Source organism: Dama dama, chromosome 22 (genome assembly GCF_033118175.1).
Source record: "Dama dama isolate Ldn47 chromosome 22, ASM3311817v1, whole genome shotgun sequence".
NCBI classification, from domain to species: Eukaryota; Metazoa; Chordata; class Mammalia; order Artiodactyla; family Cervidae; genus Dama; species Dama dama.
This window is the reverse complement of record NC_083702.1, coordinates 4555648-4575589: the sequence shown is the minus strand read 5'-3', so window position 1 is coordinate 4575589 and position 19942 is coordinate 4555648. Positions and strand designations below refer to the sequence as shown.

Sequence of the window (19942 nt, the reverse complement as noted above, 5' to 3'; positions counted from 1 at the left end):
GCACAGAGTGCTCTGAGAATATATAACAGGGACCAGGCTGACCTGCAAGCCAGAGATGGCTTCCCAAAGAGAAGTGTTTCTGAGGATCAGTCAAGAATCAGACTGAAGTTCAAAAAGTCTAGAAAACATCAGAATGCCAGCCGTCCTGTATCAATGCTCCCTAGCATTGTATTGTATCAATGTATTGAATGCTCTCGCAGATTCAATTTTACATCTTTAGACTCTTCATCTGCTAGGTTCTACGTCAGAAATACCAATTTCTTTATGATAGATCATCATTGTCTTTAATATTTATTATCTTGTTTTTTCTCCTCAGTTATGATTAACTCAAATCTGACTTCTAGGTCAGTAATTTGATTTTCAGCTATGTAACCCACTTCTTGCTATTTGCAATTTATTAGTTCAGTAATGTTTGTTCTTGATTTGTTTTCTTAGCTCTACAGCTTTTTTAAATTTTATTCTAACTCATATTTGAATTTGACTTTGTGAATTCAAGCTGTTATTAAATTGTCTACAGCACAAAAAACTTATGGGGGATTTTGTTCTGTAACTTTCTTCCACAAGGCTATTTGACTTCTAAACGCCTTTTATTTTTTTTTTCTTTTAATATATGTACCTATGCGACTTCACTTTCACTTTTCACTTCCATGCACTGGAGAAGGAAATGGCAACCCACTCCAGTGTTCTTGCCTGGAAAATCCCAGGGACGGCGGAGCCTGGTGGGCTGCCATCTATGGGGTCACACAGAGTCAGACACGACTGAAGTGACTTAGCAGCAGCAGCAGCATGCTGCCATACAGTTTCTCTTCACCTTTCCTGTATTTAATGTGGGCAGCTCTGTGTAAACCTTTTATTTTCTGTGATGGCTAATTTTTTTTGATTGTCTCACTTAAAACTGAGATGGTAAGCAACAAATGATGGACCAAGTATTTTCTGTTCTATATTCCAAGAATTTTCTGATTGCCCATCACCCAGATTTGAACTGGAGCGGGTTCCCATACCCTCCTCCTGGGGACCTTCCCAACCCAGGAATCACATCGGGGCCTCTGACACTGCAGGAAGACTCTTCACCAGGTGAGCTACCAGGGAGCCCAGGGCTTGAAAAGCGAGGGTAAGTAAGAGCTGTGCTAAAGCTATGCACATATTTTACTTGAATAACTGAGTTTTGTTCTTTCTTCAATTAATATCCCATACTAAGGTTTTTCTTCTTGGGGGAAAGAGAACAAATCCCGTTTTGGGGGAGAGGGCTTTGAATTGGCTTCTCAATTTAATGAAGAGCTCCAGAGCTTTCACTTCCATCTAAGAGAAGCAGAGGTCCATATTCTCTGATTCAACTTGAGTGCTAGTTTTTTACTCAGAAGGAAACAAACAAAAGTTTGCTTCTTGCAAAATTAAGGGATATTAAGTGAGAATTCTCAGGAATTAATCAATTTATCAGTTTGCCTTCTGCAGAATTAAGAATTAACAATGCTATATTTTAATCTTTAAAAACAAATCCTGGACTATTACTATTTTCTGAAGGTTAATAGAGCATGATGTATGAGCCCCTTTCCTCTTTTGGTTGTTGAACTAGTTTTTCACTAGTTTTTGTGATTTTCCTGGTATTGGGGTAAGAATTCTGTGACCCACCCTTATTCTTCTATCACTATCTAGAAACTAAGACTAACACTTAAGAGTCAGAAAGGCAAATAGGATGCTATAAAGGAAATGAAGATGGGTGACCAGAGAAATAGGAAAACCAACAGTGTGGTATCAAGGAGGCCAACAAACAAGTGTTTCAAAAAGTGCAAGTGGTTAACAGTGTCAAATGCTGAAAAGGAAGGCTGCCATGAAACAAGGAGCACACAGTGTACACTGGTGTTAGTGACAAGAGAGTGAGATGACAGACCCCGATACCAAAAGAAATAATTCTATGAAGCGGACACCTCACATAACACGTTAGACATTGCTGCATTGGGGCTAATGAAATAAACTAGTAATACTGGATGAACAGTCAGATTTAGAGAATAAAAATTCACTGTTCAAAAGTGAATGAAGTAGGCCAACAATATCCACTGAAGAAAGTACTTTTTAAAAAAACTGAAGTCATGAAGAAAATGAGGTTTGAGGCTATGTGTCTACAAGGCAACAGACTATTTCATATACCCATATCCTTTGGGGATATCTGGACTTTCTGGGTAATGTGTTCATATCAATAATGTTTCTCCCCAATAATTACTTACCTATAGACATTACTGGGGATTATATACATTTTACTGCAGTTACTATTATGCCTTAAATATAAATAATAAAACACAAAATTTATAGGTTTCTGAAATAATATTACCTCCTAATAATTTCAAATTTTTAATCACAAATAAGAAAGCTTAGCCTTTTTATTTCAATTACCACTGAATCTGGGTAAAGTCTCTTAAGGCGTTCCAGAATCTCTGCTCTCTTTTGCTGACGTTTTCCTTCATGGGTATCAATTCCAGCATTCTGCAATTCACTTCTAATAAGATTCAACTCTTCATTAACTTCAGACATTCTTGATTTTGTTTTTTCCATTTCATTCACTAAGTTTTCCTCCTGCTCTTTTTTTTCTTTCAAGCAATTCCTATATGACAATAACAATAATACATTATACAGCAAAAAGAAAAACCAAAATTTAGGAAGTGCAATACACTCTAGCCTGGCATCACAGGGGAATGGGACAGTGCTCTATCAATTTCAAACGGTGAAACATACAATATAATAAACCTAGCACCAAACATGAGCAAAAGATATTTTAATCATTCTTTCTTGAGTCAAAAGATACATATTTCTGGATTCTGAGAAGAAAGATCACTCACTATAACCAGAGCAATCATCATGAGCTTAACAGTAAGTAAATATCAATTTAAAAGAAATTCTTACTGATAGAATACTTAAGTGCTGACAGTTTTCATGACATACTTTTAATATAAAATATCAATACCAAAGGAGAGTTTTAAGTTTCACCACTGTTACACATTTATATTTTCAAAATCTCAACCTTAAGTGGTTAATTATAGTTTTTAAATATCTACAATGAAATAAAAAAACAATGGGAGAGTGAGAACATTATGATACAGGGGAAGCATTCACCACAAATATACAAGACCCTTGAGATACAAGAAAGCTGCAAGCAATTTTTTTTACTATACCTACGTGCATGTTTTTGTATACTCCTCCAACTTCTCTATTCGCTTTTTATGATCTTCTATTTGTTCCTTTATTTGTTTTATATTTTCCTAAAACAGGAAATGAAATCTGAAATCAATTATAGCAACTCCAAACAAATAGTTTTTCACTAGATGCCTAGAACCTATAATAGCATGCATGTGTACATGCTAACTCACTTCAGTCATGTCCAATTCTTTTGTGACCATTTGGACCTTAGCCAACCAGGGTCCTCTGTCCATAGGATTCTCTAGGTGGGAATACTGAAGTGGGCTGCCATGCCCTCTATTCCAGGGGATCTTTCTCACCCAAAGATCGAACCCACGTTCTCCTGCAGCTCCTGCCCTGAAGGCAGATTCTTTATTGCTGAGCCACTGGGGAAGCCTATAATAGCATAAGTTGTTCTAAATTTGAAATATACATATATTGTTCTAAATTTGAAATATATAGATAACCATATGAAAATTCTCAGGAGAGCAAATTTTAATTTTGAAAAGGCAGTATGGTAAAGTGTTCTGAGGTTTCAGGAATCAAGGTTCAAATCCTGGCTCCATCATTTACTAGATATCTATCTTCAGCAAGTTTACTCTGGTAACTTTAAATCCCATGGGGATTATTTTCAAATATCTATATACAGTCATATCTCTCTCTCAAACTAACTCATTCAACAAATATTTATTCACAGCCTACCATGTACTAGAAACTACAGATACTATAATGAACAAGACAGTCTCTGCTCTCAAGGACTAAGGTTTGGTGGGAGAAACAGACAAGTAATTCCACTAGAGTGGCTCAATGCTATAACTGTATAGGAATCTAAAAGGCAACTACAGGTTCATGGAAGGAGAACTTCACAAGTCTTGCTCCATTCACTTTATCACTAAGTCCAAGGATTGTGGTAGTCTTAATTTGTTTATCTTTAACCTTTTCCCTGTCTAATTCATCCTGTGCATTACAGCAAGATTAATCTTACTCCTTTACTAAGTGATCTAGAACCAGGAGTTGCCACAAAGCAAGTCGCAATAAATGTAAGAAAACTAAAACATATCAAGCATGTTTTTTGACCACAACCGAGAATAGAAATCAAACAGAAGGAAAAAACTGCCAAAAAAACAAACATATGGAGACTAAACAATTATTATTAAACAATCAATGGATCACTGAAGAAATCAAAGAAGAAATTAAAAAAAAATACCTAGAGACAAAATACAATGATCCAAAACCTATGGAATGCAGCAAAAGTAGTCCTAAGAGGGGAGCTTATAGTGATTTAAGCTGAGGTAGCAGTTCAAAATGGCAACCCACTCCAGTATTCTTGCCTGGAGAATCCCAGGGATGGCGGAGCCTGGTGGGCTGCTGTCTATGGGGTCGCACAGAGTCGGACATGACTGAAGTGACTTGGCAGCAGCTCTGAATGGGAGATGTTTGCAAACAATGTATGTGGTAAGCGGTTAACATCCAAAATGTACAAAGAACTCATACAACTCAACATAAAAACAAGAACTAATTAAAAAATGGGCAGGTTATCTGAATAGACATTTTTCCAAGGAAGACATACAGATAGCAGGTGCACGAAAAGATGCTCAACATCATCAGAGAAATGCAAGTAAAATCACAATGAGATATCATCTCACCCCTATTAGAATGGCTGTTATCAAGAAGACAAGTATTGGCAAGGATGTGGAGAAAAGTGAACTTTTATGCACTACTGGTGGGAATGTAAATTGGTGCAGCTACTATGGAAAACAGTATGGCGATTCCTCACAAAATAAAAATAGAACTACCATGTGATCCAGCAATACTAATCCTAGATATTTTAGTGAAGAAAAGAAAAAAGTAATTAGAAAAGATATGCACTCCCTTGTTCACTGCAGTATTATTTACAATAGTCAAGATATGAAAGCAACCTAAATGTCCATCAATAGATGAATGGATAAAGAAGGATGTGGTATATATACAATGGAATATTACTCAGCCATAAAAAAAGACAGAGAAAAAGACAAAAAAAAAAAAAGATATTGTACAAATGAAGAAATCAAAGTTCAAAGAAGTGAAATGATTTAGTTATACCAACACAGTCAGGGACAGGACAAGACTGGATGGAAGCCAAGTCTCTCTTACTCTAAGGCAGAATAGTATACTGCTGTCTTGCTGGTCACCTCAATGCAGACTATTAAGCTCCTCTTGGGCTATGTCCTTAATGTTTCCAAATGACCTTTCACTTATGCTGTTCGTTTTTTTCCCTTTAGTTATGCTCCTCCTAACCTCAGTGGACTGACCTACTTGTAAGAATAGACAATAGCATCCACCTGTGCCTATCATTATGTTGTTGTTCAGTCGCTAAGTTATGTCTCACTCCTTGTGACCCCATGGACTGCAGCACGCCAGGCTTCCTTGTCCTTCACTATCTCCCAGTTTCCTCAAGCTCCTGTCCATTGAGTCGGTGATGCCACCTGATCATCTTATGTTCTGTCGCCCCCTTCTACTCCTCCCCTCAGTCTTTTCCAGCATCAGGGTTTTTTCCAATGAGACAGGTCTTCACATCAGGTAGCCAAAGTATTGGAGCTTCAGCATCAGTCCTTCCAATGAATATTTAGGGTTGATTTCCTTTAGGATTGACTGGTTTGATCTCCTTGCTGTCCAAGAGACTCTCAAGAGTCCTCAGCACCACAGTTCAAAAGCTCAATTCTTTGGAACTCAGCCTTCTTTATGGTCCAAATTTCACATCTGTACGTGACTACTGGAAAAACCACAGCTTTGACTATATGGACCTTTGCTAGTAAAGTGATGTCTCTGCTTTTTAATACATTGTCTAGGTTTGTCATACCTTTCTTTCCAAGGAGTAAGCATCTTTTAATTTCAAGGCTGCAGTCACCATCCACAGTGATTTGGAGCCCAAGAAAATAAAATCTGTCACGGTTTCCACTTTTCCCCTTCTATTTGCCATGAAGTGGTGGGACAGGATGCTATGATCTTAGCTTTCTGAATGTTGAGTTTTAAGCCAGCTTTTTCATTCTCCTCTTTCACCTTTGTCAAGAAGCTCTTTAGTTCCTCTTTGCTTTCTGCCTATCATTATACAAGTATGCATAAAATGCTTACTGACTATGTGAAGGAAGACACTATTTTTATGTTATTTTTATCAGTTTCTTTATACTTTTTATTTTACTTATTTGGCTGTGCTCAGTCTTCACTGAGGCACGTGGGCTTCTCTCTTAAATTTGGTGCATGGGCTTGGTTGCCTCACGGCATGTGGGATCTTAGTTCCTCAACCAGGGATCAAACCTGCATCCCCTGCATTGGAAGGCGGAGTCAACCACTGGACCACCAGGGAAGTCCTTACACTGTCTATATCTTAAGACTATGAAAGAGCACCTAAATGGTACTAAGCAGTCTAAAAGTCTAAATTAAAGAAAATTTAATTAATTCCTCATATCTGATGTAAAACCATTTATATACTGAAAAACAAATATAAAAAGTGAATAAAATTTCATGAAAAATAATTCTAAATCATTTATTGCACAAACCGAGGTACCTGAACTTCCCCATGTCTCCTCTTTTCAAATGCCCATCTATCTTCATCAGACCTCTGTTCCCACTGCAGCTTTTCCAACTGTTGGGTCATTATAGCCACTTTCTTTCTTACTTGTTCCTTAAGTTCTTTATACTGAACCAGCTGTATAAAGAGCATTTAACCATTGATAATTAATTTAAAGAAGTGTGAGAGGAAATTCTCTCTATATTCTTTACTAGCAGATAATTAAACTTATAAAAATGTTTTATATAAATTATACTATAATTAGCCATCTTCTCCAGCTAAGACAGCATGAACACAAAATGAACATCTTATTTAAAACTGTTTAGATAGATCAACAAGGTATTCAAAACCAACTCTATAAGGTCTCTGTAAGAAATTCTGTAAGAGAAAGCACATTAAAACTCATTAATGGTCCAGAGTAAGAGGAGTTCAAAGAAAATTAAGTATTTTTCTATTTATACAGTCACAATTATTTTAGCATATATATTGTGAAATAAAGTTATCATAAAATTAATGAAAAAGATACATAATAGAAATTTAGTTAAAAGAATGTTTGAAAACTCTGAATTACAAATTTCTGGATATCTATTGTCGACTTCTATCTTGTATACTAAGTTGGATATTCATTAATCACTTAACATTTTAAACAATCTTAACCAATTTCCCTCCTGTCAATTAAGTGATCATGTCTCTTCAAAGCCATATATAATCTGACTTTTAACTTTTTAAAATATTCATGAGGAAAAAATAATTACCTTAAAAACATATGAATATAATTCATTTTATTACAAAATGATACCATGTAATCTTGCTGAAGTATTTTCTATGACTTTAGTTAACTCACAAATGTTATGATGTCATCTACTTTTATAAAGAAAAAACAGCCTAGTGTAAAGATTAAATTTAGATTCTCCATATAGGCTGAAAAATCAAAATCCCTATAGTTTAAATTTTGCAGACAATCTCTTAAAATAATCAGAAAGAGAAGTCATCCTTTAAATTCTAATCAAAAGGAAAAGCTGAAACAATAAAAACAAATGATTTCCCATATGCCAACTTTTTCACCTGACCAGCTTCTAGTTCAATGTCTCGCCCTTTATGTAACATTTCTTCCTCAATCTGCTTTTCAAAACTTCTCCATGCACCATCTAAATCAACCAGCTCTGTCTCTAAGGCTTTTATGTCATCCTCCTGTTTAGAACATTGTTTTTCACTGTCCTTTATTGATTTTTTAGCCACATCTAATTTCTTGAGGTGGTGAGAAGTATTTTCTTTAGCTTTAATGTATTGAGGCCTCTTCTGATTTAACAGTGCTTCAAGAGATCTAAAAAGAAAAATAAAGTTTGCTTTAAAGGAAAATTTTATATAAAGGCAAGAAGCTCTTCTGATCAAATTATACATTTAAAAAGAAATGCTAAATATTGACTTTCAGAGACTGTAAGCACATCAGCGGTTGCCAGGTAAGAGGGAAAATCAAATAGGTGAAGCATTGGGGAATTTTTAAAGAGTGATAAACCACTCTGTATGATACTGCAGTGATGGTCATATGACATCATGCATTTGTCAAAACCTACAGAAATTTATAGCTCCAAGGGTGAACTTTAACACACGAATTTTATAAAAATCACTTAAAGGTGAGCGATCCCAGATAAAATATAGAAAGTGACAAAATAATCTAACTGTAGTACAAATGTATGAAACAACCTTACTGAAGAGCGTAAGGGGAAACGTGTTAACCTAAGTAATGCTGGAAATGAGCAGAGTCCATAAAATTAAAAGCAAAAATAATTATACACAAGCCTTGTACTCTAGTTGATAAATTTGCTTCCCACAGGACATGGTTTAATAATTCTGGTACTGCCATACATGATTACTGGAATTGAACAATTAAGCAAATGGATATAATGTGGGACTTCCCTCATAGTCCATTGGTTAAGACTCCATGTTCCCACTGCAGGAGGCATGGGTTCAATTCCTGGTCAGGGAATTAAGATTCCACATGCTGTGTGGTGCAGCCAAAAAGCCCCCAAAAAACCATCAATAATGATGGCAGGCTGATACTATATTAGATAGATGATTTAATAATATAACACATATATTAAAAAATTTATGGTAGAGTCACTTTATTTATTTACTGGCCACACCATGTGGCTTGTGGGATTTTAGTTCCCCAACCAGAGCTTGAACCCCAGCCCTCAGCAACATGAACACAGAGTCCTAACCACTGGACCACCAGGGAATTCCCTGTATATGATACGCTGACGTTCCTGATGTACTATGATAATAATGGCATTTTACCTATGTGGTCTTCTTCCCCCAAACCCATAAACTTGTCTAATTATGAGAAAACTAAAAGAGAAATACTAATTGAGATACAGTCTACAAAAAGCTTGACCAATGCTTCTTAAAACTGTAAAGGATACCAATAACAAGGTTTAAGTCTGAAACTGTCACAACCAAGAGGACCTTAAGAAGACATGATAACTAAATATAATATGGTATACTGGATCAGAAAAAGAACATTAAAACATAAAAAAATGAATTAAGTATGGAATTTAGTTAGTAATAATGAATAAATATGGATTAATTAATTCTGACAAGTGTAGCATACTAATAATGTAAGATGTTATTTGTTGTTCAGTACCTAAGTTGTGTCTGACTCTTTGCAACCCCATGGACTGCGGCACGCCAGGCTTCCCTGTCCTTCACTATCTCCAGGAGTTCGCTCAAACTCATTTCCACTGAGGTGGTGATGCCATCCAACCATCTCATCCTCTGTAGCCCCCTCCTCCTCCTTTTCTAAGTGAGAGAAATTGAGTGTGGGGAATATGGGAACTCTCTACACTACCTTTATAATTTTTTTGTATATCCAAAAGTATTCCAAAGTAAAAAGTTTATTTAAAAAATCAACTTTCAAAGCATCACTTAATATTCCTATCAATCTAAATAAAATCCAGCTGTTAATAATGATTTTGAAAACTCACTTTAATTCTTTTTCTGTTTGTTGTAGTTGTCTGCTCAACATTCCATGTTCCTTTTTCTTGGCTTTAACTATGTTTTCATGATGAGAAAGAGACTCTTTTGTGACACTCAAATTCTTATTCACACGCTCTAACTCAGTATATAAAAAATTAATTTTTTTCTCATTGTGATACAGTCTGAAAAGCTGCAGTTGTATCTTGTTAATTTTCAGTTCTTCAAGGAGATTCTGGTAACGGTCTGCCTACAATAGTGAAATTCAACAACAGTTAAGAGGGAGTATATCTTACACTGACCTTTCATAAACTCAACTAAAATACTAACAAATGATCTCTAATGAATTTTCATTTATATCATTAACAAATTATATTCTTGCCCAAAGTACCATTATTGCAAGAAGGCTTCTGCATATACTTCTACAATAAACCAGTGAAGGATTTTATATTCATGCACACAGTGGTATGGTGGTAAGAACCGTATGTTAGTCACTCAGTTGTGTCCGACTCTTTACGACCCCATGGACTGTAGCCCACCAGGCTCCTCTGTCCATGGGATTCTCCAGGCAAGAATACTGGAGTGGGTTGCCATTTTCTTCTCCAAAAGAACTATTTGGGGCACCCACTAACGGAGTCCTGTCCCACTTCTGTCTTGACCTCAAAAGTTTGGCAAGCAAGTCTGACATCAGCTTCCCCACTTGTAAACTAAAGGAAGTAGTATCACTTTTAAAGTTCTGGCGATTTTAAATTCAAAGATTCCAGGTAAAATTTCTTCTATAGAATGCAATTTTTTCTATGAATAGAACTAATAGGACTGTTAAAGTTCTAAATTACATGCGAGATGGGAGAATTTCCTGAGTATTTGTACCATTAGTAAAGAAAAAAGGAATGTTCTACCTTAAGAAGAAAACTCTTAATCAATGAAATATTCCAAGTAACAGGTAAACAGCCATCTGCTAGGATGTTGTTAAAAATAATCATGAAGTTGGACTATTCTAACTATCCTTATAATGTTTAAAAGTTCTGCAATTCTATTCTGCTATAAGTTCTTTTAGTATATTACAAATACTATACCAAGAATACACGCACACTTATAAAAATCTGAAGCAACAGAGAAAAATCACTAACAAGGAACATGTCCACCTTTCATTTATTTTTTCAAATATTTATTAACTGGCTATTGTGTGCCAGGCCCTCTTCTATGTGCTGTGAAATATGGTAGGGAACAAGGTAGAAAGAGTCTCTGCTCTTCATAGATTACAACCAAGTTATCCTAGTGGGGCAGGGAGGGAAGCAGAGTCAGAGAATAAATAAGCAATAAATAATACACAAGATAATTTCATACAGCAAAATATGCTACAAAAGAAACAAAATAGAGTAATGCAATAGTACCAGCGAAGGGATGCTAATTTAGATTGGGAGAGTGGACAGCAAATGTCTGGCTGAGAAAATGGCTTCTTTATGAAAACTTGAATGAGAGTATTAGTCATGTAAAAATCAGGCACACAATTATCTAGGCAGAGGAAACAGCAAAAGCTCTAGAACACAAGAGAACGTGGTATTTTCAATAAATGATAAAGGTCAATGTGGTTGAAGAGTAAAGGAAGTTAAAGTTTCAGAGGTGAACAAGAGGCAGATCAGCAGGCTGGGAAGGGAGACTAGATTCTCAGTGCAGTGGAAAGCACTGCTCCAAAAGAGGTTTTATGTAAAACAATGGCAAAATCTGCTTTGCATTTGATAAAGAATACTCTAAAGGCAAACAATAATCAACAGTTTACAAGGCACTACACCAGGCACGGTGAAGGACACCAAGAAATACCACAGAATAGCATTTACAAAGTGTGACCATGGCCTCCTAGAGTTCCCGAACACCCTTTCATGGAGCCCCTGAAATCAAAACTATTTTCATAATAATACTCAGATTTCATTTGTCTTTTTACCGTGTTGACATGTGCACCAATGGTGTAAAAGCCAAAGGAGGGTAAAGTTCCTAGGTCTCACCACAGGTTCAACACAGAAACAGATATGAGAATTCACTGTTTTCTATTAAGCCAGATATTCATGAAATTATAAAAAGGTAAAACAATACTACCCTTCTAATTATTTGGTTTTAGAAAACTCAGTTTATTTTTCATAAAAATATGCTATTTATACTAACATGCAATGAGTTTATTATTGCTATTTTTAACAACAATAAATCATCAAAATATAATTTTTAAATGTCTCAGTTTTAATTTCAAATACAATAAATATTGATAGATAACTCTTTGGGGTCCTCAATAATTTTTAAAATATAAAAGGATAAGATCCAAAAATCTGAGGGCCTCTGCCATGTGAGATATAAATCCCTCAAGTTTAATTTTAGTTAGGAAAATCAGACATCTTTGCAGCTCAAGTTGTCCTGCCTATTTCGGAGAAAGAAACCCAAACAGTGGAAAATAAACCAAAAAGTTTATCTTTGATGAATAATGGGCTTTACTTACGTTATTAAAGGAATTTTTTTTAGTAACCCCAAACCAGTACTTAAAATTCTAACACAGGTTTTGCATGCAACACTTAATTGGTTACATCATGACATCTTACCTCTTCTTTCTCTAATTTTGCATGTTTGCGCTCTGCAGCTACATTTTTTTTCTTATTAAAATTAAATTGTGCATCTTCTTCGGCTTTCTGTAACTTTCTTTTCTTTTCCTCATATTCTCCTATAAGCTCTCCTGAACTGCTGATTTCCTCAAAAAACTGGGTTCTTTCTTTGGGTTTTTTCACTGAAATTGACTCCACAGTTCCCTTTCAAAAATAGTTAAGCACATCAACATATAAAATATGGTGATACACTTTCAAAATCATGAATAAAATCAAATACTATCACCACTTACCTGAAAAACAAGACAGTTCCGTGCTTTGACTATTATGCCTATCTTTTCCAGCTCTGTGATATAAGCAGAACGACTAACAGGATTATCATTAAAACGATATTCTGAGCATCCTCCTAAAATAAAAGAACAAATGCTGTTATGGGAAGTATAAATACCAGCTATATATCAAAAACTATTGAAATGGCCAGTTATGGCAGTAATATACATGTTAATAAATGCATTTAATCAATCAACAAATGCTGAGTGTCTACTACAAGCCAAGGAGTATTCTATAGCAGTGAACATAACAGACAAGTCTCATCTCAAGCTTATATTCTAGTAATGGAGGCAGACAAAAATGAGATAGGTAAGTAAAATAAATATCATGTGGGAAAGTGTTTAGTGCTAAGGAGTAAAATGGAGGTAGGAAAGGGGTATGGAAGTTTCTGTGTAGGAGAAACAGGCATTACTATTTTAACTAGGATTGTTTAATGGTCTAAGTGTGTCTCCACTGAATTCATGTGATGAAATCCTAACCCCAAAAGTGATGGTGTTAGAGGGTAAGGCCTTTGGGAGGTGATTAGGTCATGATAGTGGAGCCCTCATGAATAGTATTAGGGTGCTTATAAAATAAAAAGATCCTACAAGGCTCCCAAGTCTCATCCACATGTGAGTATACAATGATAAGTCTGCAACCAGAAGAGAGCTTTCATCCAACCATGCTGGCACCCTCATCTTGGACTTTTAAAAAACAAAACCAAGAGGCATCTATTTACAGAAGCCCAGTAAAATCCTAGTATAAATAGAAATATATATATATATAACTCTGAATCTTATTTACTCAGGAAATACAAAGATTTGCGAATAAATCATAATATAGAAAATCAAATATTTCATGCAATTTGCTTTTTCGTGCTAGGATAAACTTTCTATACAAACCAAAAATATGCATTTATAGTTACTTCATCACTAGGAAAACCAGATAAAGATACATAAAGAATCTCAGGAAGGACTTTTATGATATCACCACCTTTGAGGTAAACTCCCTCTTTCATTTTAACCAATAACCAGGGAGAAAAAACGCTATCTGACAGTAGGGGAATTTAAATAAATATGTCTGCTTAAATAAAAGTCCAGTGGAGAATCAAATAGGTTCTATTATTTGCTTCTGATATCTGCTATCCCAAGGGGAAAAAAAAAAATACCTCGGATAGTCCTTGCAAATGTCTTCTCTTCTCCACTTTCTTCCAAATATACAATTTTTACACTTGCAGAAGAAGAAACAGGTTTTCCAATGTGTGCTCCATGAATAAGTTCTTGAATATTTTTCACTCTTAAATTAGCTATTTTTTCTCCCATTACAAAACTAAGTGCATCCATTACATTAGATTTCCCTGGGGAAGGAAAGACAGGAAAAAAAGTTATTTATTTTCAATGATAAAAAGTCTTGCCCAGCGCCAAAGAAACCAGACTACTAAGGAAAGTGAAATACAACCGATGCGCTAGTGCTAGTCACTTTCAGTCGTGTCCAACTTTCTGAGACCCCATGGATGGTAGCCCACCAGGCTCCTCTGTCCATGGGATTCTCCAGACAAGAATACTGGAGTGGGTTGCCGTTTCTTTCTCCAGAGGATCTTCCTGACCCAGGGATGGAACCCGCATCTCTTATGTCTCCTGCACTGGCAGGCGGGTTCTTTACCACCAGTGCTACCTTGGAAGCCTGATACAGCCGATATACATGTCTAAGTAGTAGTTTTTCCTGTATTCAAAAATGCATGTGACTGAAAAATTTTATGTAGATAACTGGTTTCTATGTAGCTATGGTAGAGTATTAAGTGATATAAATGTAAGGATCTATACCAGATCTAAGCCTCAGCTCTCTCCCACCATCAAGTATTATACCATGGCAAATCATTTAACTTCTCTGAATTTCAGTTATCTCCACCTTAGAAATTTTAAGTGTCACATTTTTTTAAAAGGGTATCTTCAGGATTTTCCCAAGGGCTAGACTAGGGTTGCTAGAATATTTATGGTGGGTTTGTGTTGAACAGTGTAGATCAGTTACATAGCATGTCCAAGGCTGTTATCCTCTGAAAATCTTGCTTACAAGATTAGCAGGTATTGTGGGATTAGGATTTGGATTCTGTGAGGATTCCCACCACTTTCTTTTTTCTGGCCATACTCCATGGCTTGTGGGATCTTGGTTTCTCACCAGGAAGTGAACCCATGCCCCGAGCGGTGGAAGCAGCATGGAGTCTTAACCCTTGGACCGCCAGGGAAGTCCCTCCACCACTTTCTGTTAAGAATGCATCACTGTGCCTAAACTGTTTGTATAAACAATATGATCTAGGCTGAACACTTGCTTTCTTTCTTGGAGTCTGGAATTTGGGGGAATGGAGGTGCTTATGTGACCATTCCCTAATATAAACCCTCAGAGTTGAGTCTTTAACGAGTCTTTGGTTAACAACATCTCATGTATGTTGTCACAACTTGTTGCTGGAAGAATTAAGCCTGTCCTATGAGATTTCACTGGAGGAGGTTTCATGGAACCTTGCAACTGGTTTCCTAGGGTTCCTCATGTGCCTTTTCCCTTTGCTGAGGTTTCTTTGTTTCCTTTCACTGTTATGAGTAACAGTCCTGGGTACAACTATATGCTGAGTCCTATGAGTCCTCCCAATGAATCACCAAAACTGGGGGTAGTCTTGGTGACTCCCAACTCAAATGGCAAACTGTTCTACAACCAGGAGCACATAGTACAAAACAATTTCCAAGGTGCAGTGTCATTTCAACTACAACTATCTCTGTTTAATGTTTTTTCTTTTTCACATTCATTCCCTCATATCCACAAGCAATTTAAATTTCTCATGCCAAAAGCAGAAAAAGTAACATAGAAGAATATTGCAAATCACTGGAAATATGGCTTAGTTTGGAAGTTCATGGTCTTTTAAAAAAGAACTAGAAGTGGTTAAAAATGCTGCAAATATAATTAGCTAAGTTTCAGTTAACCAACAGGTATGAAACATGACTTTTTGGGGGGTTAATCGATAATGTGCAGATTGAAAACTATTGTATGATGGTTACATATATAGAAGGTGAAAGTCGCTCAGTCGTGTCTGACTCTTTGCAACTAGTCCATGGCAGTCTCCAGGCCAGAATACTGGAGTAGCCTTTCCCTTCTCCAGGGGATCTTCCCAACCCAAGGATCAAACCCAGGTCTCCTGCACTGTAGGCAGATTCTTTACCAGCTGAGCCACAAGGGAAGTCCAAGAATACTGGAGTGGGTAGCCTATCCCTTCTCCAGGGGATCTTCCCAACCCAGGAATCAAACCAGGGTTTCCTGTATTGCAGGTGGATTCTTTACCACCTGAGCATATGTAGGTTACATATATAGAATGTTAATTGAAGTTATTAAGTCTGATGGAAACAGAATTAAACAGAAATTTGTTTTAGCAATCCTTATTTAAAATCTGCCTAAAATAAATACCTCCCCATCCAAATTAATTCATTACATTAATTCTTTTGTGTGCTAGGTCATAAGGATACAGTAAAAGAACAAGAGAGATGACAACCCTGTCTAACAAATGTTATAATATACTAAAAAGTCAAACAATAAACAAAAAATAATTATATATTATAGTAAGTATCGGTGAGGAAACAAACTGAGGGATGAAACAGAGGGTAGCTGGGAGATGTAACTTCTGATAGGATCAAGAAACATTTATTAAGTAGGGACTTCCCTGGTGGGTCATTTAGTAAAGAATCTGCCTCCAATGCAGGAGACCATGTATTACCAACCACCTACTGACAAAAATGGATGAATGAGTGAACCAACCAAGTTAAGTTTTGTAATGGTCAGAGCAGGAACCTCTGCTATAAATAACTCAAAATCAACATCAGGAAAATAATTCTGGAAGAGTAATATTTTAGACTATCATCACTTGATGAAGATGAACCAAATATTCAAAGATCTAAAAATTACAGTATCACTCTCCCATCTCAAAACCTCAATTTTTGCCACTCATCTGCCCTCTTACCAAGAGCTGCTAAGTCCCTTCTGATTTCAACTCTGCATATCTCTTCCATTCTTCTCCTTCCTTACCATTCTTCTAGTTTTTCAAGCCCTCCTTACTTTCAGAAGACTCTTAGCTGGACTCAAAATTCACTCTCTTGCCTCTTCAAATTCATTCACTCATTCTACAAAATTTATGGAACACCTATTAACCAGGCATTCTCCTAATTACCGAGGCTAAAAAAGAAACAGTATGTGGGATTTTCCCTTAAGGTGCTTACAGCGGGGAATATTATCAATTTTTATTGAACTTCATTTCATAAATTAAAAAGCAGATGCTCACACAATCATATTTTGGGGTTAGGTGTCTAATTCCAAAATCTATACTCTTCCCATTAAAAGCAGGAAATTATAACTTACTACAGTAAGTTCTAAGCTAAAATTAATACACAAAAAACTATGAAGCACTTAAGAGCAGCACTAACTACTGGAGACTCTGAATAGGCTTTGCAGGAGAAACTTACGGGCTAAATTTTAAAGAGGAAGTAGAAGTCTGGGGAAGTGATGCTGAAGGTAAACATAACCGTTACAGGAAAAGAGAATAGCTTGATCACAGGTACAACCGGGAAAGCAAGGTACCATTCTAGTAAAAATCGACTTCCCAGATGGCACTAGTGGTAAAGAACCTGCCTGCCAATGCAGAGACATAACAAACTCTGGTTTGATCCATGGGTTGGGAAGGTCCCCCATGGCTATCCACTCCAGTATTCCTACCTGGAGAATCCCATGGACAGAGGAGCCTGGAAGGTCACAGTCCATAGGATTGCAAAGCGTCAGACAAACTGAAGCAACTTAGCACATTATAGTAGGAAAAGGGTAAGTAATGATACAGAGAGTCCCTTGGACTGCAAGATCAAACCAGTCCATCCTAAAGGAAATCAGTCCTGAATATTCATTGGAAGGACTGATGCTGAAACTGAAGCTCCAATACTTTGGCCACCTGATGCGAAGAACTGACTCATCTGAAAAGACCCTGATGCTAGGAAAGACTGAAGGCAGGAGAAGGGGATGACAGAGGATGAGATGGTTGGATGGCATCAAGGACTCGATGGGCATGAGTTTGAGCAAGCTCCAGGAGTTGGTGATAGACAGGGAAGCCTGGCCTGCTGCAATTCATGGGGTCGCAAAGAGTTGGACACAACTGAGCAACTGAACAGAACTGAACTGAATATACAGAGATGGAGCAAAGCTTGCAAGGTTGGGAATGACAAGAGAGAAACAAAACTTGATGCTGAAGATTATAGGAAGCTACAAAGGATTCCAGGAATAGTAGTGACTTTTTCAGATATGTTTTAGAAAGATTTCTAAGACAACCCACCAGAAAAATGGGTAAAGAACATAAAAGGGCAACTCAAGAGAATCAGTTCAGTTCAGTTCAACTCAAGAGAATGAGAAATACAAAAGACCTTTAACCACATGAAAAGACACTTGAGTTCAGTTCAAGTGTACTGAGTGGAGTTCAAGACTTTGCACACTCATTTCAAGTATCACACCATTGCAGATGCAAAACAGAATTGAGCAACCCTTCACATAACCATCAGTTAAAAGATGAAAATCACCTGGTGGTGGGCTCAGTAACTTCCTGAGTGGAGTCAGGATAACAATGCAGGAGTGATTACAATAATCATTTTTCAATGTTTTCTGATAACAGAGTAAAATGAAAATGAAGAAATACATTACAGAGAAGAGGCAAGGAAATCAAATATGTGAATACATCTAAGCTCAGGTATTCCTTCACGTGGGCTTCCTGGTGGCTCAGACGGTAAAGTATCTGCCTGGAATGCGGGAGACCTGGGTTCAATCTCTGGGTCGAGAAGATCCCCTGGAGGAGGGCATAGCAACCCACTCCAGTTTCTTGCCTGGAGAATCCCCAGGGACAGAGGAGCCTGGTGGGCTACAGTCCAGGGGGTCACAAAGAGGCGGACTGAGTAAGCACTCTTTCACATATACTAAATGCAAAAGAAAACCTTCTAACAACAGCTGTTTCTAAAATGCAACAGAAATTTCACAACACTTCCACAATAATTATATTCCAGATTTGGTGTGCCCAGAAAGCACACACTTAAGTGTCCTATTCGTGTCTGTCATATAAATTAACTTACTGAGGCAACAGGTATCTTTCAACTCAAACAAGGTTCCTGAGCTAAGAAAGGAAATCTGGACTGAGAAAGGCAAACTGGAGTCTCCAGATTTGGGAAAAATCTCAAGGTCACTATTGTTTTAGGGCTTACTCCCACCTGCTTTGGGTCATTATCCCACTCTTTCCAAACATGTAGTCAAGCAGAACCTGGCCAGGCCCCAATTCCAGTCCAGACTCTGCCACTTACTGGGCTGTCTTGGAAAGTCATCTGGACCCTCTGAACCTCAGTTTCCTCCACTGTAAAATGGAAATTATATGTATTTGTGAAGATTAAACAAAAAGAAAGGTGCCAGGAATTTGGGGAAAGTTCAGTTATCACAGTCATTTCCATAATAATCCTGCGAAGGTTCCTTGGATTCAAATGGTTGTTCGAGCCCCTTGGAACCAATGACTTCCTCCCCATCTGGTTCCCACTATGTCATCTGAGATGAGAAAGGGAAAGGGATGGAGAGGAGAGCAACCACGGCTAAGGGCAAGAGGAGGAACCCACAGGGCAGAAGAGCAGGGGCGAAGGAGAGGAGAGTCCAGGGTGGAACCCTCGGACAGAGGGTGCAGGGCGGGGGTCTGGCCTGGGTGGGGTCTGAGGGCCGGGGTCAGAAGGCAAGGGTCAAGCCGCTGGGGATGCGGTCTGAGGGTCGGGGAACTGGGGCAAGGGTCAGGCCCCTGGGGGTGCAGTCTGAGGGTCGGGGAGCTGGGGCAAGGGTCAGGCCCCCGAGGGTGTGGTCTAAAGGTCTGGGGGCCAGGGCAGCGGGCGAGGGTCAGGCCCCTGGGGGTCGGTCTGAGGGTGACGGTCGGCCGGGGCGGACGGCAAGAGGAGGCTCCTTGCCACTTCCAACCCGCCCTGGACGGAGTCTGAGGGTCGCTTCCCACCCTATCCTGCATCCCACCCCGTCCCTGAGGTGGGTGGCGAGGGTCGAGCCTGAGTCCAGGCCTTGAGGCCTCCCTCACGTCTCCTCAGGCAAGAAGCGGCTCAGCCGACTGCGGCGGGAGAAGACATTCTAGGTCCCGAGTTACCGGAGCCGTTGGGGCCGATGATGCAGGTGAACCTCTTGAAGGGGCCTATGACCTGGCGACCCCGCCACGACTTAAAGTTCTCCACAAGCAGCACTTCCAAACGGCCCATGGCTGCGCCCTCCGCGCCTCAGCTGCGTCCTCACACGCTGGCGGGGAAAAGCGCGGGAAGCGCCT

The 19942-nt window shown here is 38.1% G+C and overlaps 1 protein-coding gene across 2 annotated transcripts in view; it reads right to left on the bottom strand.

Annotated features, from left to right (window-relative positions):
• The window catches only part of SMC1B (structural maintenance of chromosomes 1B), a 73499-nt gene extending 53622 nt beyond the window's left edge, over positions 1 to 19877 (bottom strand). For both annotated transcript variants that reach the window (XM_061124018.1, XM_061124019.1), the window contains exons 1-9: positions 19769 to 19877; positions 13751 to 13939; positions 12567 to 12679; positions 12274 to 12477; positions 9700 to 9938; positions 7781 to 8039; positions 6713 to 6853; positions 3169 to 3251; positions 2389 to 2596 (exon numbers count right to left, since the gene is read on the bottom strand). In XM_061124018.1, coding sequence (XP_060980001.1) covers positions 2389 to 2596; positions 3169 to 3251; positions 6713 to 6853; positions 7781 to 8039; positions 9700 to 9938; positions 12274 to 12477; positions 12567 to 12679; positions 13751 to 13939; positions 19769 to 19877 — 1545 coding nt within the window. The remainder of the gene's footprint in view (positions 1 to 2388; positions 2597 to 3168; positions 3252 to 6712; positions 6854 to 7780; positions 8040 to 9699; positions 9939 to 12273; positions 12478 to 12566; positions 12680 to 13750; positions 13940 to 19768) is intronic.
• Positions 19878 to 19942: the final 65 nt, after the last annotated feature.